We start from the raw sequence: 27,939 nt of genomic DNA on the forward strand, positions 1-27,939 counted from the left end.
TTTAATTTGCAGCATTAACATTTTCTTCATCATTCTCTTAAGTCTAGACAATCAACATAATAATAAATAAAGTACTATAAGAGGTCATGGATTTCCCAGGTGTAAATGCTTATGCTGAAGATTTAACATTGGTTCTGTAAGGCTTGAGTTCAAATCCCACCTCATCTATGTGCTAGTTCCATGATCATGGGCTTAAGGCACTTAACCTATAAAGGCACTTAATCTTTCTCGACTTGTTTTCTCATCTGTAAAAGGATAACAGCATCTACTTTGTAGTATTGTTGTGAGGATTAAATTAAATACCAAAGCAGCAAGGTATGAGTCTTGTCAAGAGGACTCATTTCTCTGAGTTCAAATCTGGCCTCAGAAACTAGTTGTGTGATCCTAGACAAGTCATTTAATCCAGTAAACTTGTTTCCTCATCTGTAAAATGAGCTAGAAAAGGAAATGCAAACCACTCACTCAGTATCTTTGCCAAGGAAGAGCCCTAAATGGGGTCACAAAGAGTTGGACAGGACTGAAATGACTGCACAAAAATATCAAATGTTTCATCGATGCTACCTATTATTACAAAGTAATAAAACATAAAAATCACTTTCAGGAACTCAAATTATAAAATTTCAAGGCAAATGACATTTCAAAGAGAAGCAATTAGGAATGAAAGGGGAATGAGATTTCTAAACCTAAATCTATATTATAAAGTAGTAATCATCAAAACAATTTGGTTAAAAATAAATTAGGAAAGATTATTTGTGTAATAGATTAGACAAAGAGTGGGAACCCAGAGTCAATAACCCAGAGCTTTATAAAAGCAAGAACCTCAATTGGTTAGGGAAAAATCTTCCTCTTTGACAAAAATTATTGGAAAAACTAGGAGGCAATTCATTTAATCGAGCAGTAGAACAAATCTTACATAATTTAATATAATAAAATCAGTACCACAAAAATAAATTTTTTTTTTATTAAAAAGGAACCCAAAAAGATGTTTTTCATACTTGTGGCTTCAAAGGCAACTCTCAACTAAGAACAAGGTAGAAGTTACCCCAAAAGACAAAATCTATCACTTTAATTATACTAAGCTGAAGAGCTTTTGTATAAATAAAATTAACCCAACTGGAATGACAACAGAAGCTATTGACTGGCGAGAAATCTTTGTATAACATATCTCCTAGGATTTTTGATCCACAATAAACAAGCAACTATCAGAAATGTAGAAGTCCATGAGCCATTACCAAAACACATGAAAAAGCAGTTTCACAAAAGGAGAATTGCAAACTTTTAATAACCATAGGAAATGTTTTTCCAAATCACTAATGATAAAAAATAAAAATGCAGATCAAAACAACTCTGAGATTTCCCCTTATATCCAACAAATGGAAAAAATGGAAATAGTCTGTCTTGGAGGGGTTGTAGACAGATAGGCACACTAATTCATTGTTGGTAGAAATATGAATTGGTTCAATTATTCTGCAAAACCCTTTGGGAATTATTCTAAGAAAATGACTTACTTGACCAAATGCTTTGATAAAGAAACTCCACAACTGAACATGTACTACAAGGAGGTCAATGATAAAAATGAGGGACTCATAATGAAGATATTAAGATCAGGCCAAAATAGACACCCTTAAATTGGGGTATGGCTAAACAAAGAATAGGAAGAAGATCAGTGTAATGAAATAGTATCATATTGTCAGAAATAGAACCCAGAGAATCATAAAAAGACTTATGTAAACTGTTACAATGCAGAGCCACAGAAAAATCCACAATGACTACAACAAAGTAAAATGAAATAGTAACTGTTGAGGTCTAGCTTTGGGGAACCTAAATGAAATTAGGGTTAAGGTCTAGTGGCAGGTTTGGGGTACAGATTCGGTGCAAGGGGGTCTAGTAGCGGCGCGAGTTCCCAATAAAAGCATTTATTGGCCCGGAGAGCTAGATTGATAAAAGAGGTTTATTATTAGATAAGCAAAGTTAAAGTATAGGCGAAGGTAGAGATAAGGAGGGCACTGGACAGAGGGTCCAGTGGACAGAGGATCCTCACATGGTAGCCATGTTTGGAATCTCTGCAAAGAGGGGTTCCCAGCGTGGCCTTTTTATAATAGGAGACTTAGCTCGAGGGGCTTTCGGGTGTAGCCCCAAAGTTGGCTCATATCCGGGTGGGGCTGGGAACAGGTCAGATCTTCTATTGGAATTCAAAGGGACCAGGATTTGTGAGTTAAAGAGCAATTTACATTATTAACTAGGAGAGGATGGGAATCTAGAAAGGAATCTTTCTCGCATCAGTAACTATCAAACAAAGCTGGAATGCTAGTTTATTGACTGATGAGATGAGCAACTCCCAGAGACATAGAATTATGAGTAGAGAACACTATATTTAATGTTACACTTTTGGATGTGTTGGCTAATTTGCTAGAGTATTTTTTCCTCTTTTAGTTTTTGTGGAGGCTTTTTTGTTTTGTTTTGTTTTATAAATGAGATAGCTCTCTGGGGAGAGGGTTTTGATGAAATAGTCAATGATCCTTCTAAGAACTGAGATCTGACCTGGGAACTGGCAAAAGACCTCTTCTTGGATATTTCCACCTTGTTCCATCACAGACTTCACGGTGGGAACTTCTTGTCTCCCCAATAGAACATTATTAGTGTCTGCCAATTAAGGCTTCAGAGCAAAAAACAGTATACTCTCTCCATCAGCATAGTGTCCTCCCAGCATATCCCTTTCTTTGGAGACTCCTCCTCTTGACCCAAGGGCTCCAGTCTGTCAGGTGACAGGGGTCCTCAAACTAGGGCCTGCGGGACAGATGCAGCAGCTGAGGATGATTATCCCCCTCACTCAGGGCTATGAAGTTTCTTTATTTAAAGGCCTACAAAACAAAGTTTTTGTTTTTACTATAGTCTGGCCCTCCAACAGTCTGAGGGACAGTGAATTGGCCCCCTATTTTAAAAGTTTGACGACCCTTGCGAGACCAATTGACCAGGGGCATTCCCCTGCCTCCCAAATGCCTCGTAATTAGCCAGGTAAATGTTATTAACCTCAAACTGAAAACAATCAAAAAGGAAACTTGAACTTTAGGAATTCCCAGGTTTTAAACCCTCAACCACTTCTGCTCCCCGTACATATAAGGAAATAGAGGATAAAATCCCAAAGGCAAGCTAAACTTTAGGAACAAGATTGAGGATGCTTCTTCCATTTGCACTTCTGGTCTTTTCATAGGTAGCTAGAGTCATCCCTGGTTTGGGGAAGGGGGAGGTTATTTTTTTTTTAACATGGGAGAGGGTCATTATCCTGAAATCTTAGCTTTAGGGTTAGAAGGAAATTTAGTGGTTAACTACTGAGATAAAGATAGGTCAGACCTAAATAAACTTCATCCCCAACAGGACAATAACATATCCTGTCACCCTTGACGGAACTAGCCATTCTCACCTCCCAGCTCACCCTGCTATGTTTGAGAGCTGAGATGGATTGTTTAGTCCACTTTTCTCCTCCCTCATTGCACTGATGGGGCAAGGAAGGCAATCAGGCAAAAGAAGGGACTGGCCCCAAACTCCACAGGGAGCGAGTCGCAGGGCGTCACTTGAACTCGTCTCTTGACCGCAGAGCCAGCGTTCTCTGCACAGTAAAGCCCCCTCACCGTGGACCCGCCCCAGTCCCGAAAGCTGCGGGTGCCCTGAACCAGAGCCACGGCGTTTTCCTAGAGACGCACGCAAGGGAAGGCAGCTGCCGCTAGAGATCCCTGCCCATTGGACTGCGGCAGGGAAGCGTGGGAGCGGCGAGCCAGCTCATCTGGAAGGCTTTCCAGATGCTGCGGAGCCTGGCAGCTTTCCAGCAACGAGCCTGCAGTCCCTGTCTGCCGCCGAGGCCGCCGCCGCAGTCCGAGCCGCAGTGCCAGGTTCCTCAAGGGTCTCCCCTTCCCGTCCCCTCCCCCTAGCCTGCCAGCCTGCTTCCCCCTCCACCCTTCTCTCTCTCTCTCTCTCTCTCTCCTCTCTCTCTCTCTCTCCTCTCTCTCTCTCTCTCTCTCTCTCTCTCTCTCTCTCTCTCTCTCTCTCTCTCTCTCTCTCTCTCTCTCTCTCTCTCTCTCTCTCTCTCCCCCCCTCCCTTTCTTCCCCTTCCCTTCTTCCATCTCTCTCTAGACCAGACACAGGAGGTGTCTCCATCCATCCATCTGTCCTCCTCCAGGAGGAAGATGCACAGCCAAGGGGCAGAGGTGCTATGGGTGGGCAACACTCTGCCCCGAAGGATGGAACGACCCCTGAAGGCTCCTCTGAGGAGGTCCTTTAGTGACCATATCCGAGACTCCACCGCTAGAGCCCTGGATGCTATCTGGAAAAACTCAAGAGAGAGAAGGCTGGCAGGTGAGGGGCAGAGGGGGGAGCAGGCTGGCAAGAGACAAGAGAAAGGAGCAGCTGAGCAGTGCTAGCTGGCATTGACCTGGGAGCTTCCTCCTGGTCTCCTCAGCTGTGCAGAGCCCATCTCTGCCCTGCCCTGCCCCGCCCTGGCAGCTGCCCCTGCTCTTGGGTGCTGGGCAAAGTCTGGATATTTACCCCTTGGTTGAGGGGAAAGGGGATAGAAGAAGGAGGAGTGGGATTTGTGTGTGAGACTTTTAACCTTGATCGAGAGGCATGTTCCTCTTAGTCCTCCCCCACCCACCTTAGTCAGTGATATTGGAGTTTTCCATTGCCCAGATCCCCAGAGTGGCCCCCTTTTCTGAGGATGTGACTCAGCTCCTGGGCATTGCTGGTGTGGCTTGGTGTGGCCCAGACTGGGGAGAGCATCTCCCTTCTGTGCCCTCCAGCTGGTGCTGGTGCATTCCCTGCCCATCAAGTTGAGTGCCAGCTGGCTAAGGAAGGCAGAACAGGAAGGTATGGTTGGCATTTCCTCTGACGGCCTCTCACTTGGCCTTGCCAGGGGTCGGCATAAGAAGTACCCTGAAAGAGAATGGGAGTGGTGCTCTTCCCCCAGATGGCATAACTGCCAGTCCCTGTGCCTTTGAGAGAAGGGGGCACTGGCAGAAAAATGGAAGCTCTGACTTTTGAGGAGAAAGATGTTTTCATTTTTGCTGATTAGCAGACACTACCTCTGTAGTGGATAGATGCCCAGGAGGCATAGGAAGAATCCTATTCTTCCCTGATTCATGCTGGCTGGGTGACCCTGGCCAAGTCATTCAACTTCTCAGTGTTCTAGGAACAAGCTTTCTAAGACTAATTGGTAATGGAAGTGCCAGCTTGCATTGGTAGAGAGAATTTTTTATGCCAACAAAACCCCAAGGCCAACAAAACTTGCCCCAGCCCTGGGGGCTCTCCTTGCTGAGCCAGGACATACCAGAGGTGTGGATGGCCTTGTCTCACTCACTTAAGAATGGCTGATGTCTGAAGGTTGGAACGTGGAGGGCAATAATTGGGCAGTCTTTGCGGAAGCTTCTTCTTTGGGATCAGGAGAGAATTTCAGAGCCCTTGAGTAGGGGATCCCACCTCTCCTCTGACTGGGACCTAGAGTTGGTTTGGACAGAGCAATTTTGATATTGGATGGACTTAACTTGGTTCCTGGGAGTGATTACCTAGGAGAGCTCCATGGGAGAATCTTCCCTTTGAGCTGGAGGGGGAGAGAAACAGTCTTGTTGGCAAGTTTGACCATGTCCTCATTCAATTGCAACCTCTGAGTCAAATCTTAGAGCAGGGTCAGGGACAGAAGATGGGGTATGAGCTGGAGGAGACCATGGTATAAGATTGGCAGGATAGAGACAAGAATCTGTGCCCTGTGGAGAGACACAGCTCCATTCCATGGGGCATAGAACTCCCTCCTGGTGGGCTCTCTGAGCAAACCGTGGGGCAGTTGGAGGCTGGCTTGGGCTAATGGGCAGTCTGACTGACCTCCCATATTAATTAACTCATAGCTGATTCACCTTTGCTCCTCCCATACAGAGGAAGAGGGGTCCCGTGGCACACGGACCTTTTGTGATATTTGTTTATTGTAACACAAACTTCAGGCCCTATCCCCTGAATAGACAAGCAGGTTCAAGTTGAACCTCCAAAATATCCAGGGCAATCCTGAAGTGGTGAGATGGGATAGGGTTTTCTAGTACCATTGCTCAAGGGCCTCCACCTGGTACATTCCTGTATGCATTTTTGTATATATACAAATATATTTGCCAGTTAGTATTTCCTCCGTCTCATCCGGGACCAACCCTTAGCACAGTCCATGGCACTTAGTAGGTGTTTAATAAATGTTTACTAATTCTTGACCATGACCATGATCTTTATTAGAAAGGTATGGCAAGAACCCAAAGGTCAAAAGCTCCCCCATCCTCATCCTCCAATCTGGGAGCACCCTGCTCTCTAGAGATTGTAAGGACAGGGATTCTCTTTTGCCTTTCTTTGCATCTCTAGTACTTTAGCACAGTGTCTGGCACATAATAAGTGCTAAATAAATGTTAGTTGACTAACCAACTGACTCTACCTACTTAATCCCTGGGAAAAGTGGACTCAAGATTATAATGGTGGCAATAAAACATTTCTTTACCTCTTTCATTTCTTGGTGTGTCTCAGTTGGTGGACCAGTCATTCCCTTGTTTTCCAGACTTGTTGTCTCTGCTGTCAGTCTGATTCATTGCTAGGTGGGGTCAAGTAGGCTGCTCCTTTTGGGATCTAGCTGTTGCTGTGGCTAGCTCACTGTGAGGAGACATTCAATTGCTCTTCTGGTCTTTCAAAGCTCACAAGGTTATAATCGGATTTATTCTGTCTCCAGGACTCATTCACCTGAGATCAGGAAAGAATGAAATGTAGCAGAAACAGAAGCTACAAAAACAGATACGTGGTGATTGGATAGGGAGACAAAATAGCCAGCAAGGGAAAGACCCATTTTCTTTTATTCATTTATTGCTAAGGGAATTGGGGTTAAGTGACTTGCCTAGGGTCACACAGCCAAGAAGTTAAGTGTCTGAGGCCAGATTTGAACTCAGATCCTCCTGACTTCAGGGCTAGTGTTCTATCCACTGCATCAATTAACTACTCCAAAAGGCCATTTCCATAACAGTGATGTAGCCCCCCTTCCAGAAGCTTATGGTACTTTTTGCTTTAGTCACCACCAAGGAAGAAGGCAATTTTATCCTGTTTGAGTATTCGGTGTACATGCTCAGTTGTGGCTCAGCAGACTTTTGTCCCTGTCTAAGGAATTAGGTTAGGATTAGGGAAACTTGCAGCTCTAAACCTATCTATGGTCCTGGGGTCCTTCTATTTTTAAAGGGAAAGCACTTTGGTCAGAACAATTGTTGGTCTCTAGGGACTGTTACAGGACCTGTGATTTCATTTGGATGGAGACCTTCCCAAGCCGAATATCAGGACTGTCTTACGGTCATCTTTGTGACCCCTCAGCAAGGATAAGATGGAGACAGAATCTGACCACTGCTTGTGAGACTGGATGGAATTGAGTTTGTTATTCATCTTGAACATTCATGTTGGGTTGACAAACACCCTTCCATCAGTCAGTAAATGACCCTTTCCTCTTGAGAGTCATCTTAAGGAAAGCCCTGGATAGGAAATCCAAGGATTTGAATTCAAATCAAACCCACTCTATGACCTTGGACAAATTGCCCTTTATTTCTCAGTACCTCAGTTTCTTCATCTGTAATAAGAGGGGACTGGACTAGCTGATCTCTAAGGTCCTTCCCAAAGAAGATCCCAGATTCCATGAGCTGGAAACTTGTGGGTTGGGTGTTTTATTCTGTCAGGAGTGTTTTGGATGGCTGTCAAAAAATACTCGTCTTCTGCTTTGCTTTAGGATAGTCGTGATTTCTCGCCCTTGTCTATAAAAGCCATGGTTTATCTTCTCTGAGCTTCAGTTGTCTCCTCTATAAAATGGGGCTCAAGCATTGATACTTTCAGCTTCCTCGGGGAGGAAAAGTCCTTGCACAGTCTCCAGGGCTAAAGAGATGGCAGGTGCAGAGGCCCAAGTTCTCTCACATTTTCACATCATCTTTGAGATGCAAGTTTCCAGAAAGCAGAGGCTGAATCATGTGTGACTGATTGTAAGATTAGCCTGATAAATCCGAGAGGTTCCATAAGTGCCCAGCCCCAGCTGAGAAGTCGGCCTCTCTTGGCCACCCACGAAGGAGTTTTCATAAGAAATGCCTGATGATGAAGAGTTCTCTCTCATGGCCCATGAGTTTTGTAGTCTCACCTCTGATGTGGCGCCTTCGTCACGCCTCCCGCTCTGCCCTCTCTCCCCTTAGCAATTCTCTAAATTCTCTCCTTATCCTCCCCTTCTGCTTCTTCAAAGCACCCACATTCCTACTCCTTTCACGAAATTATTATCATTAAATTCTGTAGCTTAGCAAGGTGATGAGATCACTTCATCATTCAACTCCCCCAATCTGTCCCAGAGAAATAGTTACCTTTCAATTGATTTATCAACACCAGCCACAAGCTTAAGGTTTGGAGATACACACCCCTAAATAGGGGTGGTAGGAGGAGAAGCTGAGGAGGTTATCCTTCAAGAAAATTGAGTATAAAGATAATAATGACCTGAACAAACACAAGGAAATAAAATAAACCCAATGAGGAGTAAAGCCCCAAATAAAAGCATAAAATCCAAATAATAGTAATTTTGACTGTGCTCAATTTCCCCTTCACTTTTCTGATTTCTTTTCTGCTGATCTCTCCTGATTGGCATTACACATACAGATCTCGTCTCAGTAAATATAATTATGTCTGCTTTCTCCAAAGGTTAATAGAGTCAGAGAATAGAATAGGTCGTGCAATCCAAGTTCTTCATTTTTTAAATTTTTTGTCAGTGAACAAATGTCTTCTCTCCTTCCCAAGACCTTCCTCCTCACCCCTTGTAACCAATAAACAGACAAGGGAAACAAATTCCCTTGTTGACTATGGCCCAAGATGTATGTTGCCTTCTGTACACTGAGACCCTCACTTCTCTTCAGATGTAGATCATGTATTTCATCAGTCATCCTCTGTAATAGTGAACACTTTCATTTTATAGATGGGAAAACTTAGGCTTTAAGAGCTTAGACAATTTGCCCAGGATTCCATAGCCAGGATGCAGTTGAATAGATATGACCCCAAATCCCACGCTTTTCTCACCCTCCCAGGCTGTTTCTTTTCATAAGGCATCATTTCATGCTTTTTTTACAGTATTTCCATATTTGTCTTTCTAATGGTGGAATACTATTACTGTACTGAGTACCATTACTGTACTGGGAGTTCCCTCCCAGATGATATTCTCAGAGATTTGCCTAGAACTAGGAGGCTCACCCAGGATTGCACCAATGGGGGACGCACCTAGAGATATTCAGCCATTCCCTACTCGCAGCTCTTCATTCTGAAAAATAAACAGCTGTTGGCGTGGGTTTACAGAAGGGCCATTTGACTATGATTCTAGAAAGGAAAACTGGTTCATAACCCTTTTGAATGTTGCTTGATTTCCTTATCAGTCAATCAATAAGCATTTTTACTGGGTACCTACTATGTGAAAGGTAACTATGTTAAAAGTGGTAAATACAAAGAAAGGCAAAAAAAAAAAGTCCTTGCTTCCAGGGAACTCCCAGATTAAAGAGGAAACATGCAAACAAGTGGAATATAGTAAAAATAGAATACAGGATAAATTGGAAATAATCTCAAAAGGAAGGAACTAACTAAGATTAAAGAAATTTGAGGTTTTCTGTTTTTATTTTTGTTTGTTTTGCAGAAAGTGGGATTTTAACTAAAACCTGAAGAAAGCCAGGGAGACTAGGAGGGGACTATGAGAAGGAGGAAGAGTATTCCAGGACTGGGGTACAGCTAGAGCAGGGAGCTGAGAGAAGCAAGGAAGCCAGAATCACTGGATCCTAGAGTATATGAAAGGGAGTTAAGTAGAAGGAGATTGGAAAGGTAGGAGAAGGCAGGTGATAAAGGCCTTTGAAAGCCAAATAGAGCATTTTATATCTAATCCTACAGGCAATAGAGAGCCGATAGAGTTTATTGAGTAGAATGAGGGGTGAAGGATAGGGACATGGTTGGACCTGCACTTCAGGAAAATCACTTTGGCAGCTAAATGGAGAATGGACTGAAGTGGGGAGAGACTTGAAGCAGGCAAAGCCACCAGCAGTTACTGCAGTAGTCCAGATATGAAGTGATAAATGCTAGCACCAGAGCAGGAACTATGTCAGAGAGAAAAGGAGAACATATTTGAAAGATTTTTTTAATTCCATAAATTATAGTTCTAACAACAATATTGTGGTAATTTTTCTCACCAACATGGATTTGTCCCTTTTTTTTTTAACAATTTTTGTTAAGTTGATGTTATACAGGTGTACTCAGAGTTATTATAATCAGCATTTATCTGATTGTCCACTCTACCACGGAAGAACCCATTGGGTAGTGGAAGAGGGGAGATGTTATTGGGAAAAGCAGTTGTCCTTCTTGTGGCATCTAGACAGGGTTTCAGGGTCTCTGTTTCCCATCAAGTTTCTGCACAAGGCAGATGCCCTATGGCTCTCCATGGAGCTTGGTCCCCATAGATGCATTGATTTGGAAAATGGAATCATGCAGATGTGGACAGACCTGAGGGAGTGCACCAACAAGCCTCTGGACCATCAGTTCAGCAAACCAACAAACACTGATTAGGCAACAACTGTGTGGAGATGCAGTATGAGGTGAGATAGGAAACCTGCCTATCCTCATGGGGCTTACAGTCTGACAGAAAGAGATGACAGAGACATCATCAACTAGGACATAACGTGGTTCCTAAAAGAGAAGTGCAGAAATAAAGGGTTTTGCTGCTTGAAACCCTAGGCAAGAGAGATCATGACTGCCCAGAGTGCTTCCCGGAGAGGAGGACATCTGAGTTGCTCTTGTTTTTGTGTGTGTTTGTTTTTTTACTAGGACCTGGTGGAATTTATTTTTTAATTGGTCTTAAAAGCATGGAAAGAATGAATAAGACTAATACTACTGATTGCAAGCCAGGGGCATAGAGTGGGCAGGAGAGGCTGCCTCAAAGGCAACAATGCTCAGCTTCCAGTCCCATCTCTGGGACTTTCTGCCTGCAAGTCACTGAGCCTCTCGGTGTTGTAGGGCTGGAGGCTTCTCACACTTGGCCCTCCAACTCAAGGCATCCCTGAGTGTGAAGATGCTGTATTAAAATGTAATTGGGAAACAATTAACAAAATTAATAAAAATACAATCAAAACAGATAATATAATGTTTTAAAACCAAGTCAGTGGAGATACAGGAATCCTAATATTGGTTCAGCAACCCTTTTTTATTACTTCCCATAGGGATACCCTTCCAAAAGTAACAACCTCAAGAGCACAGAGAGAGAAAATCGGGCTGCTGAGACAGCAGAGAGAGCTCTGGCTTTGGAACATAGATTCAGATCCTGCCTTGGATCATTGCCTAAGCAATGATACAAAAATCAATTAACTTTCTTAGTCCTCGTTTCCTCAGATGACAAATGGGCTGGGGGAGGGAGGAAGAAAAAAGGGAGGAAAATCCTTTTCCAGGTGGGATCATAATCCTTTGGTATGTATGGAACAAAAAAGGAATAATCCAAGGTGGAGATGTCGATCTCATAGCAAAATCCAGCATTAGATTGTAAGGATCCTGGCAGGTGTGATTTACTGATTTAGATAACTGCTTATTATTATTATCTATGGCCTATTGTATTTTGTTGTGGTGTTTATTAAATGTTTCCTAGTTACATTTTAATCTGGTTTGAGACCTGTTTGCACGTGAGCCAGAGGACCTTGTCCAAGTTACCCAAACCACAGTTCTCATCATCATCCATCTCACCATTGTCACCATCATCAGTCTTCATTATTGCATTGGATGGATTTGATAATGACCATTATCATGATTGCTATTGTCATCATTATCAAGTGGATAAGATAGAGGATGTGTTTAAACAGTTTGGTGAATTAAGATCCGGTTGAATAGTCAAATGTGAAGAGTTGTAATTAATGTCCCTGTCAATCTGAAGGGAGGTTTTCTTTGTTGGTCGGTTTTCAGTTGTGTCCATCTCGCTTTGGGGAAGTTTTCTTGACAAAGATACAAGAGTGGTTGGCCATTTCCTCCTCCAGCTTATTTACAGATGAGGAAACTGAGGCAAACAAGCGTGAGTTGTCCGGGATCATATGGCTGGTAAATGTCTGAAACTAGATTTGAAGTCAGGGAGATGAATCTTGATTTCAAGCCCATTGTGCCATCTAGTTGCCCTAATTGTATTGGTAATCTCTGCTTGGTCCTGGACTCTTGTGCTATTTGTTTAAGGAATGCCCCAGATCATATGTGATAAGTGAAATGTGACATCTCTCTGTGTGTGTGTCTTTCTCTCTGTCTCTGTCTGACTCTCTCTGTCTCTTTCTCTCTCCCTCTGTTTTTCTTTCCCTCTCTTTCTCTACATGCACACACATGTATATTTCATTTTAAAGTTTTCAAATGACTTTACATATATCCTCATTTGATCTTGACTAAAATGCTATGAAGTAGATGCGATTGTCCCTATTTTACAGATAAGGAAACTGAGGCTCAGAGAGGCTAAATGACTTGCCTGGGATCACACAACTAGTAAACAACTGAACCAGGCTTTCTGACTCTCTCGTACTATCTCTCTGCCTCAACTTCTTATCAATCAATCAGTCGACAAACATTTATTAAATTTCTACCATATTTGTGTCAGGCGATATGCTAGGCATGGGGAAGGAATGCGAAAACTATTGTCAAAACAGATCCTGACCTTAAAGAGCTTAAATTGTATAGATGTGTATCTATATCTATATTTCATTGGCTAATATATTGGGAGGATAGATATGTCGGACAACAGAGTCAATTATCAAAAAGGGTCTCACAACGTCTAGATCAGAATTTCAAACACACGGTTGCAGCTCAATGCTCTAATCCAATACAAAATAAATTAGAATGTAATTGAGAAATATTTAACAAAATAAATTTTAAAACAAAAGAACATAAGTAATTTTGTTTAATATTCATTTGATTTTATTTTGAGTCCAAATTCTCTCCCTCTCCCACTCATTAAAAAGGGAAGCAATAGAATACCCAATATATACGTGAAGCCAGGCAAAACATTTCTGCATTAATCATGTTCCCCCCTCCCCCAAAAAAAGAGAAATTAAGAAAGTAAGAGGAAAGAAGGTATGCTTCAATATGCATTGTGGGTATCATTTCTCTCTCTGGAGCTGGATAGAGTTTTTCATCATGAGTCTTTTGGATTTATCTTGGATCATTATATCAATCAGAGTAGCCAAATCTTTCACAGTTGATTATTGTTACATTAATGATATTTTTATTATATTATAGCTTTTTATTTACAAGATATATGCATGGGTAATTTTTCAGCATTGACAATTGCAAAACCTTTTGTTCCAACTTTTTCCCTCCTTCCCCCCACCGCCTTCCCCCAGATGGCAGGTTGACCAATACATGTTAAATATGTTGAAGTATAAATTAAATACAATATATGTATGCTACATTATTGATATTACCATGTAATATGATCTATTGATTCTTCTCACTTCCCTTTGCATCAGTTCATGGAAGTCCTTCCAAGTTTTTCTGAAATTATCCTTCATATCATTTCTCATGGCACAATCATATTCCAAAAACAGTCACATATCACTCAGAACTCAGAACATAAGTAATACTTTTGTATGATTTTCTAAGTCAATATGCGCCTCCAGGACCCTTGTATATAGTTGTGTGGTTTCCATAGTAGTTTGACACTACCATTATAGGAAATTCCATAAACCTAAAAAAATGCAGAGAACCTGCTATCTTGCACTAGAAAAGGGAATTTTCCCCGAGCACTATTCTTTTCCTGCTTTTCTCTCAGTGATATTATAGGTCTCATCCCTTTCCATAATAATAATATGCTTGTTCCCATTCCCCTCCAGGGACCAATAAGCTCTGGTTGGCTTGGCTGCCCATCCCTTTCATGATCTGGGATTGTCCTTCCCCATCCATCCCTTTTCCCAGTTCCCAAGCCACACACACGGAACTGGAAGAGAACCCAGAGCCCTGTGAGGAATTCCTGCCCCATACCTCAATAGCGGCTCCAGTGACTGGCCAGCTCATGGGAACAGCTGTTGGACATGTAACCTTCCATAGAAGTCACAGGGCTCATCTTTTCCTGGACAAGTCCAGTCCTTGGATTCCCCCCCACCCCCTTATGCATCTGGAAATGTGTTAACCCAAAGCTGACTGGGCTCAGTTTGTGTCAGCATAGGGAGGAGCAGAGAGGCTGTGGGAAGGAAGGGTCCCGGCTAAGGAATCCTTGGATGATCTCAGCCAGCTGTGCCCCTCTGTGCTCTGGAGCTTCGAGCAGCCCCTTTGTTTGTCCCGGTGCTTAGCAAGGAGCAGGCCCTATCCATCTCTTATCTGTGCAAGGAAGGGCTGTGTAAAAGAGAAGAAGCAGCACTGTGACCTGGTGAGCTCTCTGGGCTGAGATCCAGGAGAGCTGAGAGCTGTTCTTCTGAAGTCCAGGACATGGCTCCACTCCCAATCCCACCCTGCCCCTCCCCACCCTCTCACTAGTTAGGCAAGGGGCCAACCCATTGAGAACAGCCTGCAGAGACATCCAGAGCCCCATACACAGGAGGAGGGAAGATGCCTTAGGAGGGTGGAAGGTTTGGGCAACCTCCTGCCCTGATCCTGGAGATGCTATAACCCTGAAGCCTGGTCAAATCCCTGCCCATTTAGAACCTGCTAAGAAATACCTGGTACCAGGGGGTGGCCTGTCCCCCAACACACGTAAAGAAATTCAAGGAAAGAATTCTCAAAGGCAAGCATGGCGTTACCCACTTTGTGGAAGCTGAATGGGAGAATGAACAACTGAATGAAGGAATGAATGGAAAAGCCTGCAGGAAGGATTTACTCTGTGCCAGGCTGTGAGGGTACAATCAGGGAGGGACACTCATCTGACAGAAGCAAGATCTAGATAGAAACACGCAGGGAAGGCCATTTGGGAACCAACCACCCAGAGCCACATTGCCCAGGCAGGACAAGGTCTCACCTGTTTTTGTGACTTCCTTTACAATTCAACCACCAATATAGGGTGATTAAAAAAAAAAAAAGTCCAGCCCAGAGATGCAGGCTCTGCCTTATTTTTATGCATCATCCACCACCAGCCTACAAGTAGGGAAGAGGATGGGGATTTGGGGGGTCTTTTAGCAGCAGGTACCACTTTCTTGCCCCCAACAACAAGATAATTCCCTTGTATCCCTAAGCATATTTTCTCAAAAGAATTCTACCGATTTATTTACACCATAAGAAATCCTGATATAAGCAATGAGCCTATTGACTTGTGTTCTTTTTTTTCCTGAGGCAATTGGGGTTAAGTGACTTGCCTAGGGTCACACAGTTAGGAAGTGTTAAGTGTCTGAGACCAGATTTGAACTCAGGTCCTCCTGATTTCAGGAGTGCTGCTCTATCCACTGCACCCCCTAGCTGTTCCATGTTCTTAAGAGGGATTTGTTTTTTTTTTTTTTGAAAGAAGTGAGTTTTGAATTGGAATATTGCAGGAGGGAAAGGAAGTGGAAATAATAATTTTGAATATTAATGGGTATAAAACTGTATAAAAATTCATGAGATGGAGTGTAAAGTCCCCTGAAAATTATCTGAGTAAGGATAAAAGGGAAAACAGAAATGATGTCCATTTGGCAGTATATTAGAGACTATCTGGTCAGATATGGATGATGCTTTCCTTTCCTAGATCATATGCATTCTGGTCACCTCAAAAAAGATATAATGGAGTTAGAGAAGGTGCAGAGAAAGTGATCAAGGATATTGGGGACAAAGTTGCCTTGAATGGCAAAGAAGCGAGGTGGTTTATATCAACAGATAAAACATAGATTCAAAATACTAAGGACCAGAACACTGCTATAAAAGTAAATGAGGTAACTTTAGGACAAATTAAAGGAAATACACAATATATTTATGAAATTAATTGTAAGAGGGGCAGCTATGTGTCGCAGTGGATAGAGCACGAGCTCTGAAGTTAGGAGGACCTGAGTTCAAATCAAAATGGCCTCAGCCACTTAATACTTCCTATCTGTGTGACCCTGGGCAGGTCACTTAACCCCGGACTGCCTCAGCAAAAAAAAGAGAAAGAAATTAATTGTAAGAGATCCATGAAGTCATCTAGTTGATGAATTACTGTAGGCTGAATTATAAAGAAATATAAAAAGCTATAAATAAAGTAATGGATGACAAAACCATAACAATTCAATTTAATTTACTAAGCATTTCTTATACATGTATACAAAACTGCTGTGCTAGACACTAAGAGGATCCTAATGCATCTGGCATTGTTGCTGAACCCAAGGAGTTAATTATGATCTGGTAAATTATTGGATTATTAGGGGAAAGGATTTTGTGGAAGCTTTTGTGGTAGAGAGCCATACCATAAATTGATTCTGATTGTCTTTGAGCATGAGTCTGACCTAATCTAGCATTTCCAGCGTTCAGTGGTGGCGTTTGTCCCAGAAACATTTATCCCCTTTACTTGATGGAAGTCACTGAGAATACGGACAAATTAGAGACCCAGGATCTTCCCTTTTGACCCGAGTCCTTTTCTCTATTTGCCTGCATAACTCATTCTCTGACATGGGATAAACAAATCCCATAGGCCCATTTTAGTTGAAAATAGCAACTGAACAAGGATATCTTTATCTCAGGGCCTCCTGCTTGGAGTCAATCTTCCCACAGGCAGCACTTCCTGTTACAGAGCTGAAACTTCACTTGGTAACAAGAGAAATTTGGCCACCCTGGGCCAAGGCCAAATGCTAATCTTTCTTATAACATTGATATATTAAGAAGTCGAAATTTCCAAAGAAAACAGTCGCTTTTGCTTAGAAGTTAATGAAAACATCGGGAAGCTTCCACAGCTGAACTCCAATCCTATAATCCTGATGGCCGGATGATCACTGTGGCAGCTCTCTAAAGTATTGGTGATTCCTGAATTAGACACTCAATTTCCTTTAATTGGCAGAAACTCTTAAAGAACCCTACAATTGAGGAGATCTGATCCAACTTTGAGGGCACTGGGTATATTTACTTATAGGTTATCAACCCGGCTGTTCCCTGAGCATCCCGTGTAGAAGAGACATGAGAGTGGAAGTATGTGTGTGGACAGGAGTCAATCTAAAAAATCTGCCTGAAGTTTACTAATATTTTGTGAGTTAGACCAATAGGGGCCAAGGAACAAGCTTAGCTCCCTTCCCAAGCTAGAAGGAAGTGATATTATAAGACTTGGGCTTGAGAAATATCAATTCAGCAGCTCTAAAAAGGGTGAATTGGAGAGAAAGGATTGGAGAAAGAAACACAAATATGGCAAAAATCTAAGGGAAAAGCCAAGAGGGCCTGGGCTGATCTAGTGGTCTTATGAGTAGAGGCAAGGGAATAAATGAAAGATTTTGGAAAGTGGAAAGATATGGAAACAAACTATGAATAGCAAATGAGAGTAAAGAGACAAAGGTGACTTTGAGGCTGTGAACCTGCTGGACAAGCAGATCATTGGCAAGGCAAAGTGGGATGCCATTAAGCAGAACAGAGCTTGAAGGATGGAGTACATAAATGGCTCATCTAAGCTTGCAGGGAGCCAGCCTGGACAATCCCATCTTCAATGACGAGATGAATCTTCCTTACATGGTTGTGTGGTCTGAGCCTTAACTTTGCACCAAAAATCTGAGTAAAATCATCTTTGTCCACAGAGAAAACAGGCCATTTCTAGAGCCCTTCTGCATTTCCCTAACATCTCTGAACTTCAACCGCTAGCTTCCCTGGGCCGCTCTGAGAATAGGACTGCCTGAAGTGCGGAGCTCCAGGAATGTAAACGACCATATCATTCTTCTTGTGACTCACAGCCGCCGACCTGACAGCTACCAGCTGGGTGAGCAGGGACAAAGTCTCTCCCTCGGTCGGAGGAGTTACCCCTGCTGACTCCACTGGTCCTGCCTTAGCCCTGCTGTCTCATGAATGCCTTACCTGGCTGGGGCCTCTATTTCAGGTGGACCAAGCCAGCATCTCTCCAGCTGATCCTCTGTGAATCCCCCTCCATCCATCCTCCTTTTGGAGCTATGGTCAAAGCAGCCCTCTCCGGGCTCTTGGAAAGAGCTTCATTCCCCATCTCAGTGACATTAGCGACCACCACAACCAGGTTCTCCATTGTTAGAATGTCAGCTCCTGGACGACAGGTTATTCTTCCATCATAGATCTGTACCCAGAGATTTGTACAGTGTTTGGCACCTAGGACAGAGATACGTATCGCATCTGGGCTTTCTTGGGTACAGAAAACTCCTGGATGAGAAAAGTACCTCTACAGTGGAGATGACCACTTCCTCTGCAACTTCTAGCGTGAAAGAATTCTCTGTGGCTCAGAGAGATTGGCCGATTTCCCCATTTTATGTCCAAATTGATACTTGAACCTAGGTCTTCTTGGCTTCAAGTCTGGCTCTACACCAGGCTGCTTCTCAGATACAGAGTAAACTCTTAATGAGTATTTTTCATTCATCCCTCTCTTCAGACATCAATTTCCTCATTTACAAAATGAGAGTCATCCAGATGGCATCCAATGTTCCCTCATCCCATGGGATTGTCATTATTATAAAACCAGGCCTGCCAATGTCTCTGTGTCCCATTAAAATGCTTCTAATCTATAAACATCAAGTTCTGTGGGCAAGCCTAAATCTTTTTTTTAATTTATCACTTTTATGGGTTTTTTAAATTAAAGCTTTTTGTTTTCAAAACATATACATGAATAACTTTCAATGTTCACCTCTACAAAACCCTGTTTTCTAATTTTTCCCCTCCCTTCCCTCACTCCCCGCAATAAGCAAGTGATCCAATGCATATTAAACATGTGAAATTCCTCTATGCATATTTTTCTTTTTTAATTAAAGCTCTTTTTTTCAAAACATAAGCATGAACAATTCTTCAACATTAGCCCTTGCAAAATCCTGTATTCCAATTTTCCTTCTTTCCCCCACACCTTCCCCTAAATGGCAAATAGATCAATATGTGTTAAGCATGGTAGAAATATATCTATACATATTTTTTTAATATCATGCTGCTCCAGAAAAATCAGATCAAAAAAGGAAAAAAATAAGAAAGAAAACAAAATGCAAGCAAACAACAACAAAAAGAGTGGAAATACTATGTTGTGAGCCACATTCCGTTCTCACAGTCTTCTCTCTGGATACAGATGGCTTTCTTCATCCCAAGACCGTTGGAACTGGTCTGAATCACCTCTTTATTGACGAGAGCTATGTCCATCAGAATTGATCATCATATAATCTTGGGCAAGCCTAAATCTTAAGAGTCAAAGAGTGGAGTTCAAATTCAGGTCACCTGCCCCAAAACACCAAAATCATTTCTTTCCCCTAGGGAACTACGATTTATTCTCCCAATTGTCTTAAAATTGTTTTTTTTCCTCTTTATCTCTGGATGAAATAGCCCTGAGCCCCACTGGCCCACTATCATAGCCCTATATTTTCATCCCACACCCCTCCCACAAAAAAAATGTTACAGCTGCCTTCTCTTCCCAGAAGCCAATTGAAGTCATTCCCATGGGTCTGATCTCATTCCCTGCTACAGAAAACAGCAGAAAGAACAGCTTTGCAGTCTGAATTGAAGATGCAGCTCTAGCACTCCCCCGGTGGCCTCAGCAATTCCCTTATCTCTACATAACCACATTTTGGGGTCACTAACACTTCTTTGTGTAGCCTGAGTTGTTCATTTGGAAGGCTCCTACTTTTCTTTTTACCATTTTCATGCTCATCATCTCTACTTTTCAGGTAATCCAACAATGTGTTCGGATATGCCCTTAATTACCAAAATTGCAACCTCTCTCTTTAATGGCTCAATTAGCTCTGAGCTCTCACCGTGGCTCAACAAATACTGTTGGCTAATAACAGATAATCTGGAAAACCTGTTTTCATGTATTTATTTGCTTATTTCTCATTCTTTCTGTCTCCCCGTCCCTCTTTTGTCTGTCTCTCCATATAAAAATAAACATGTGTATGATACGTTCACATGCACATATATAAAATACATAAATAATATATTTCTATTTATAAATCATACACACACATAAATATATGTGCATATATAAAATGTCTTGCATTTAACATCAAAATTTCTGGCTTTAAATGTACTAACAAATGAAAGTACAAATAAATAAATATTACACAATACTTTTGCTGTGAGAAAGAATCCAGCCAAAGTCTTTTCTAAACATACCTGTTCCTTTTGACTTCTATTCATTTCTGGAAAATTCTCTCGGGATGTCCATTCAATTCGTTTCTCAAGGATCTTCTTGTTTATTTACAATATCAGTGTTAAACTCAGGCATCTAAGAGAAAGTTTTCTTTTTCTCTGCCTTTTCTGTGTCTTTTTTCAGTCATAACAGGAAAACAGTCTGTTTTCAGATGGCCTTACAAAGAGCTGAGAAATCTTTTTACCACCTGAGAGACAGAACCTTCCTATTCTCCCCTAAATGCCCCCAGGGAGGAAAGGCAGTTAAACCATCACTGTTAAGATGACAGAGACCTTTAACAAAGCAGTGACAGTATCTGTGTCTCTGTAAGAGAGGCTATTAAAGCTGGTGCTGAGTGTGAAGTGAATTCTTGCCCTACTGACCTCAAAAAAAAAACATTGGGGAGAGCATCTTTTTCTTAACTGTAAACTCTCTAGAAATGGAAGCTGCTCTTAGATTCAGTCCAGTTATCTTCCTGGAAGCCAAGGTTGCTGATGTTGGCTGAGCATCAAGATGCCGCTGCTCCCTGAACTGCTCAGAAACTGATCAGATGAGGGAGCTCTGGAGCCTCGCTGCCCAAGAGAGCCAGTAGCTAACAAGGGATGCACACCTCCACCATCTGGGTCTGTCCATCAGATTAACTGTCTGGTGTCAGTCTGTTCAACTTTGACTTGCCTTTAGGACACAGAGAGCCCAGGAGATGAATGAAAGGCATATCTGATCAATGATCACATTTGCGGTCAAAGCATCCCAATTATCTGGACTTTCTGTCACTGAAACTGGTTTCAAGCCGACAATATAAACCAGACTCAGCTCCAGACCATTTCTGAGGAGAGGAAAACCCAGGTCTGAAATTCCAAGAAACCAGAAGATGAGCCCTGTGGAAAAGTAACTTAAAGGGAGGAGTCCAGTGAACATGACAGAGAGACATGAGAACTGGGGACAGCTGATGAGTGTCAATAAAAAAGATGCCCCAATCTTATATATACCGCAATGCATAGAGCAGTTATTTAATAGATGCAAAGAACTGGAAACCAGGGAAATGCCCATGGATTGGAGAGTGGCTATTCTGGGGCAGAAATGAAGGGAAATCTTACTTGTCTGCTAGAAACAACCATAATGATGAATACAAAGAAGTATGGGACTAGAATGAATGCTAAGCAAAGCAAGCAGAACCAGGAAAATGGAATAGAAAGTGGAGATAGAAATGGGAAAAGGTGAGAAAGCCTGAGCCACTGCTTTCTGAGAGAAGTCGAGACAAACTGTGGAACACCCCTTTTTCACATCCAGTTTTTGCCAGGATGTGAAAAAGTTTGGTCACATTTACTTTTCTACTTTTTTATTCTGTATTAATTGGAATGGCTGATAGTAAAAAGAGAATGCATTGAGAAATATAGGAGACATCAAAAGAAAAGATATCATTAAGAATGATTTCTTAAAAAAAAAAATCCAATGCTTGGAGCACTTTCCATAGAGGCCCTCCTGGAAAATGTGATCATGGAGACAGAAGACTCCGGAAGGACTAAAACGGCCCTGGCACAAGATTTTCCAGGGTAGGGATGTCTTTAATATGTGGGTTTAAGAGCTGTGGAATGGAGTCTTTACCCTGTGGCAGGCACTGGGCTATGCACGTTTTGCAAATATTAGCTCATTTGGAGGAATGAAAGAGAAAGAGAGAGAGAGAAGAGAAGAGAAGAAAAGAGAAGAGAAGAGAAGAGAGACAGAGAGAGAGAAGAGAGAGAGAGACACACACAGAGAGAGAGACAGAGACAGAGAGAGAGAGAGAGAGAGAGAGAGAGAGAGAGAGAGAGAGAGAAGGAAAGAGAGAGAGAGAGAGAAGAGAGAGAGAGACACACAGAGAGAGAGAGAGACAGAGAGAGAGAGAGAGAGAGAGAGAGAGAGAGAGAGAGAGAGAGAAGGAAAGAGAGAGAGAGAGAGTGTGTTCTTCCATCTTTCCCTCCTTCCCTTCTTACCCTCAAAGACAAAGAGTGGAGGGCAGGAGTGAGTAATGAATTTAATCTGTGGATACCACCCTTCTGCCCATTCTCAGGCTTTCCCTGGAAAACAGTAAAAATTACAATGGATAATCAGAAAGTATACTTTATAAAAGTCGCATACCACCAAAATGAGAACAAAATGGAAAATCCGTTCAAAGGAAGCTGCTCACAATAGAAGAAAAAAAAAAACAACAGATAAAATTAAATTCTCAGAGTGAGGGAGAAATTCCATTGAAGATCAAGAGAAAAAGACAGACAAACAAACAGGAAGAGAGAGACAGAGACACAGAGAGGGAAAGACAAAGGAAGGGGAAGGGGGAAAAAAGAGAGAAATGTATGACATGAGAAATATTAAGACAAGATTTCAAATATCACCATGGAATAAAATCAATGAATAAATAGAAAGATACTTGAAATCAAATGGGTGTGGTATGAAAGTACAAGAAAAGTGAATTGAGAAAATTTCCCACATCCAGTATCAAAAAAAAATTTAAAAAGAAGTCAAAACTATCATTAAAAATCCCAGTCACAAGGAAGGACTCAAGTAATCTTTCCAAATTAATTAAAATATAAGTCACAATAACCACAGAGATTGGGAAGGGAAAGAAAAGAAAACCTTTCAAAAACGAATTCTCAATAATAAGGTCCCCTCGTGTAGAAGATATGGAATGAGGAGTCTGTGTACTATGGGCTGTCCATGGAGAGGGAGCAGCCCCCTTAGTCATAGAGAAGACCCCATGGAGTGTGAGTGTCCAGTGGGAAGCTAAGCCCACATGCCTGAGGCATGTGTTGTCCTTCTTGGGTCAAAGGGGATATAAAAAGTGGCTCTCCTATTGAAGGGAAGCTTGCATGTTCCATATTCCTACGATCCCAGCACTTTTCTCTTGCCATGTAGAGATTTAAAGGGAAGCCTCAGCTCACACTGATGGAGGGATGATGTTCTGCTTCTCTTGCAGACGTTCTTAATCTTGAATCTATGAACTATTTTTAGTTCTGGTAATTATTTCAATATACTTGGTTTCCTTTGTTATCTTATGTATTTTATTTTATGCATTTTAAAATATGATTCTTATTGGATTTAACATATATTTTAACATGTTTAACATATATTGAATTGCTTGCCATTGGGGGTGGGAGGAAGGAGGAGAAAATCTGAAATACAAGGCTATACAAGGTCAGTGTTGTCAAATTATCCATTGTTATTTTGAAAATAAAAAGCTTTAAGGGGCAGGTAGGTGGCGCAGTGGATAGAGACTAGTCCTGAGTTCAAATCTGATCTCAGACACTTAACACTTCCTAACTGTGTGATCTTGGACAAGTCACTTAACTCCAATTGTCCCAGTAAAATAAATAAATAAATAGATAGATAAATGGATGAATGAATAAATAAATAATAAAAAAATAAAAAGCTTTATAAAAAAATAAAAATATGATTCTGAGAAGGGATTCATAGGCTTCATCAAACTGACTGCCTCTGGGATCCAGGATCTGAAGTCCAGATTAGCTCCCTTGGGGCCTCAGAATCAGCCAGAGTCAGGATAAGCAAAAGTCCTTGGTCTTTAGGGGGAAAAGTAAAGGGGACAAACTGCCACAAGCTCTTCACCGACCCACCTCCCTTCACCTCGTCCTCCTCCAAAGTGACTCTGGCTTGTCTTCCTCCACCCCCTAATCCCTCCCACGATTCTCTGTATACACCAAAAGATGGAGCCAGCACAGAATAGTGAGAAGGGCCATTTTTCAAAGCATAAGATAATAGAGTATTGTCCGATAGATAATTAGCCTCAAGTGCTCTGTTGTCTGATTGCAGTGCAACTATTCAGAGTTTCAGCTCTTTACACAGGAGAGATACCAAAAGATTCAAAACCCCTGCTGAAAATCTTCCAAGAACCAAACTGCTGCCATCATTAATCATCTTGGGCAATTTTTAAATTAAAGCTTTTTATTTACAAAACATATGCATGGATAATTTTTCAACAGTGACCCTTGCAAAATCTTGGGTTCCAAATTTTCCCCTCCTTCCCCCCACCCCCTCCCCTAGATGTCAGGTAGATAAATACATGTTAAATATGTTAAAAATAGATGCTAAATACAATATATGTATACATATTTATGCAGTTATCTTGCTTGGGCAATTTGTTTGGTTGACACTGCAGGTGATGGCCTCCTGGCCTAGTCCCTATCTCCCTTCTCTCTCTCAGTTGGCTCACTGTCCCAAACCTCCCCTCACACCAGAGGAAGCAGGAAGGAGTTGAGTCTATGAATTAGAGTCTATAGCTTGTCCCCACACTTCCCATTAAGCCATTGTGCCCAGAGTAGCTGATCACACTGAAGAGCCTGCTTTGGATTTCTGTTTTGGTCTCCTTTGGGGGAAGGAAGAGAAGGACAATTTGGGAGAGAACAATGTCAAGAGCCATTGAGCCCAGAAGCCCAGAAACTACTCAGGATGGGAGCTTAGGCCTGAGCAAACCCTTCCCTTTCTGCTCCACCTTCAGTACTCACTTTTAGTGCCCCTTTTCCAGAGCCTCAGTGATCCTGGGTCCCTGATCCGGGATTAAAGAATTCCGTCTGTGGCTCCCAACTTTCCACTGGTGATGTCCCCAGGACCAGGCCCATCCTGCTGACAGATAGGCCTTTTCTCAGATCCACAAGATCCTGCTAAATCAAGGTCCACCCCTCGGAGCAGGACTGAGCAGGGAATCTCCAACCCCAATCCCTTCATCTCTCTCAGGCCAATGTAATGATTGTTTGACCACTTATTTCTCCAACTGTTTCTTCCACCTTGACAACCATCCATGAATAATATCATTCCCATTGGCACAATTAACCTTGACAAACTGTTTCCTAAAAGAAATCTTACAGGCTGAGTCTGTAAGCTAAAGGCAGGAATGATCTTTTGAATCCTCAGGGCTTAGTTCAGTGCCTGGCATACAGTAGGTACTTAATCAATGCTTGTTGATTCCAGAGGGTGGAATCGTGGCCTTCCTTTCACAGAGAAGGAAACAGGCTTGGAGAGATTACATCTCTTGTCCAGGGATACACAACTAAGAAAGGGTAGACCTCAGAGTCCTGGTCTCAGGGCACCCCACCCAGCACCCCCACCACTGCACCCCACTGTCCCTTTCCTTTACCCCCCTCTTGGAAAAGATCGAACCACTGGGTTATCTTTCTGATGCTTCCTCAGATTCAAAACTGAGCAATTTACTCCTTCCTGAATCATTCTTGTGTCTTATCACCAGGGGTTCCTGTTTGGGGAAGATGTTTAAAAATCAAAACAAGACCAGGAGGTCCGGGTTGCATATGAATTAAAGTCATTCTGATGAAGAGATAGGGGTGGAGTGGGGTCTGATGGGGATCAACTCTCCTGGCCTTGACCTTGTTGTGTAGTCAGGTGAGTGGGGGCAGAGACTCCCCCACAGCCCCCACTCCGAGTCAATCACTAGAGCTAGCTCGCTGTGCAGTGATCAAATCTGACTTCGGCGTTAGCTGTGTAAGCCTACATGAGCTTTATACCTCATTTCCCTCAACCTTAAAATGGGATTCACCATAGCCCCACTTTCCAGAGTTATTGTGAGGAAGAAATGAGATTTTTTTTTAATAAAGCATTTTACAAACCTTGAAACATTATGTAAAGAAATACTTTCTACTTGAAGGGAAGGTGGGTGGAAAACCACAGAGCCAGAAATTCCTGAGTGGGCAGTGACAGACATGAATTCTGAACATCTAGGTTTAAATGATGGTTCTTCCTACCTTTAGTCTACTGGGCAAGTCCCTTAACTCCTCTGGATCTCAGTTTTCTCACCTGTAAAATGGGGGTGGAAGGGTGGGGGCTATCTGACAGAACCATAGCACTTCTTGCACCTGGCACCAGTTGCTGGGGAGATCAGATAAGCTGACTTAGAAGAATGAGGGTTAATATTGGCTTTGCACACTTTCACATGTCAGTAATTGAGATCTCTGAGGTCCCTGCCAGCTCTAAATCTCTGGCATCTCTAAATCAAGCACGAGGGTTCATGCTCATAACAAGATTTGTCCAGAGTTCACAGAGCCTTTCCTCCCCTGTTCTTCTATGATCTCAGTTCCAAGGGTCTGCACCTTTATAGCCTGGCCCTCGCCCCACAGAGGGTTGGCAATACCCTTGATCTCATCACCGCCCACCCATTTTCCATCTCCACAAAACATTGCTCTCAAATTCTCACTATCTCACCATCATCTCTCCCAATCTAAATCTGAAAGGAACTTTAGAGGTCACTGAATGCAACTTTCCTCACTTTTCAGATAAGGAAACTGAGGCACAATCTGTTGAAATGATTTGCGCAAGATCAGACAGTCAGTAAGGGTTTGAGGAAAGATCCAAACACAAGTCTTTGTTCTTCCATTTGTCCCTGTGTCTCACCCTTCCCAACCCCATAATCCTCACCTCAACTCCCTTTTCTTCCAGATCCTGTCAGCTGAACATCGCACTGGCTTCTGCCCTTGCATCTCTCCAATTGCCAATGAATTTTTCATTCCTTTTTAAATCCAAGCCTTGGCTTGTTCACACTAGACACCAGAAAGAGCACAGACTTTGGAGTCAGTGGTCCTGCATTCTAATCCTGCCTTTGTCACTAGCTATGTGACCTCTTTTTTCTTAGGTCTATTTTCCTTCTCACCAAAATGAGAAATCTGGACAAAATCTCCCATATGCTCCCTTCTGGCTTAAAAGCCATGATTTACCTGCTCCATTTTTCCTCACTTGCTGCCAGATATCACTGGAAGAAGTCATATAACCGTGCTGATTGTGCCTACTACACATTTATGTGATCAGTCTTACCTGGGCCCTCACAGCTGCACAGACATGCTTTGATTCCTCCCTGGGGACTCCATGCTGCTCCCCACAGGAGGATTCTAAGCTTTCCCCCCTCTCCTCAAATCTCCCACCTCTCTTCTTCTCTCTCTCTCAGCCAATGAACTCTCTCTTTTTTTTTAATTTTAATAACTTTTTATTGATAGAACCCATGCCAGGGTAATTTTTTACAGCATTATCCCTTGCATTCATTTCTGTTCCGATTTTTCCCCTCCCTCCCTCCACCCCTTCCCCCAGATGGCAAGCAGTCCTTTACATGTTGAATAGGTTACAGTATATCCTGGATACAATATATGTGTGCAGAACTGAACAGTTTTCTTGTTGCACAGGGAGAATTGAATTCAGAAGGTATAAATAACCCGGGAAGAAAAACAAAATGCAAGCAGTTTATATTCATTTCCCAGTGTTCTTTCTCTGGGTGTAGCTGCTTCTGTCCATCTTTGATCAATTAAGGCGCTCTTTATCGAAGAGATCCACTTCCATCAGAATACATCCTCAAACAGTATCGTTGTTGAGATATATAATGATCTCCTGGTTCTGCTCATTTCACTCAGCATCAGTTCATGTAAGTCTCACCAGTCCTCTCTGTATTCATCCTGCTGGTCATTCCTTACAGAACAATAATATTCCATAACATTCATATACCACAATTTACCCAGCCATTCTCCAATTGATGGGCATCCTTTCATTTTCCAGCTTCTAGCCACTACAAACAGGGCTGCCACAAACATTTTGGCACATACAGGTCCCTTTCCCTTCTTTAGTATCTCTTTGGGGTATAAGCCCAGTAGAAACACTGCTGGATCAAAGGGTATGCACAGTTTGATAACTTTTTGAACATAGTCAATGAA

At 42.3% G+C, this 27,939-nt stretch overlaps 1 protein-coding gene across 2 annotated transcripts in view; it reads left to right on the forward strand.

Annotated features, from left to right (window-relative positions):
* The window catches only part of DLC1 (DLC1 Rho GTPase activating protein), a 206,540-nt gene that overhangs the window by 95,873 nt on the left and 82,728 nt on the right, over positions 1 to 27,939 (forward strand). Inside the window, exon 1 of one of the 2 annotated variants that reach the window (XM_051965915.1) lies at positions 4,099 to 4,350. The exons of the other annotated variant lie outside the window; for it this stretch is intronic. Within the exon in view, the coding sequence (XP_051821875.1) occupies positions 4,182 to 4,350 (169 nt within the window). The 5' untranslated portion in view covers positions 4,099 to 4,181. Of the gene's footprint in view, positions 1 to 4,098; positions 4,351 to 27,939 lie in introns of those variants that run through there. 2 annotated transcript variants of the gene reach the window in all.

Source organism: Antechinus flavipes, chromosome 6 (genome assembly GCF_016432865.1).
Source record: "Antechinus flavipes isolate AdamAnt ecotype Samford, QLD, Australia chromosome 6, AdamAnt_v2, whole genome shotgun sequence".
NCBI lineage: Eukaryota > Metazoa > Chordata > Mammalia > Dasyuromorphia > Dasyuridae > Antechinus > Antechinus flavipes.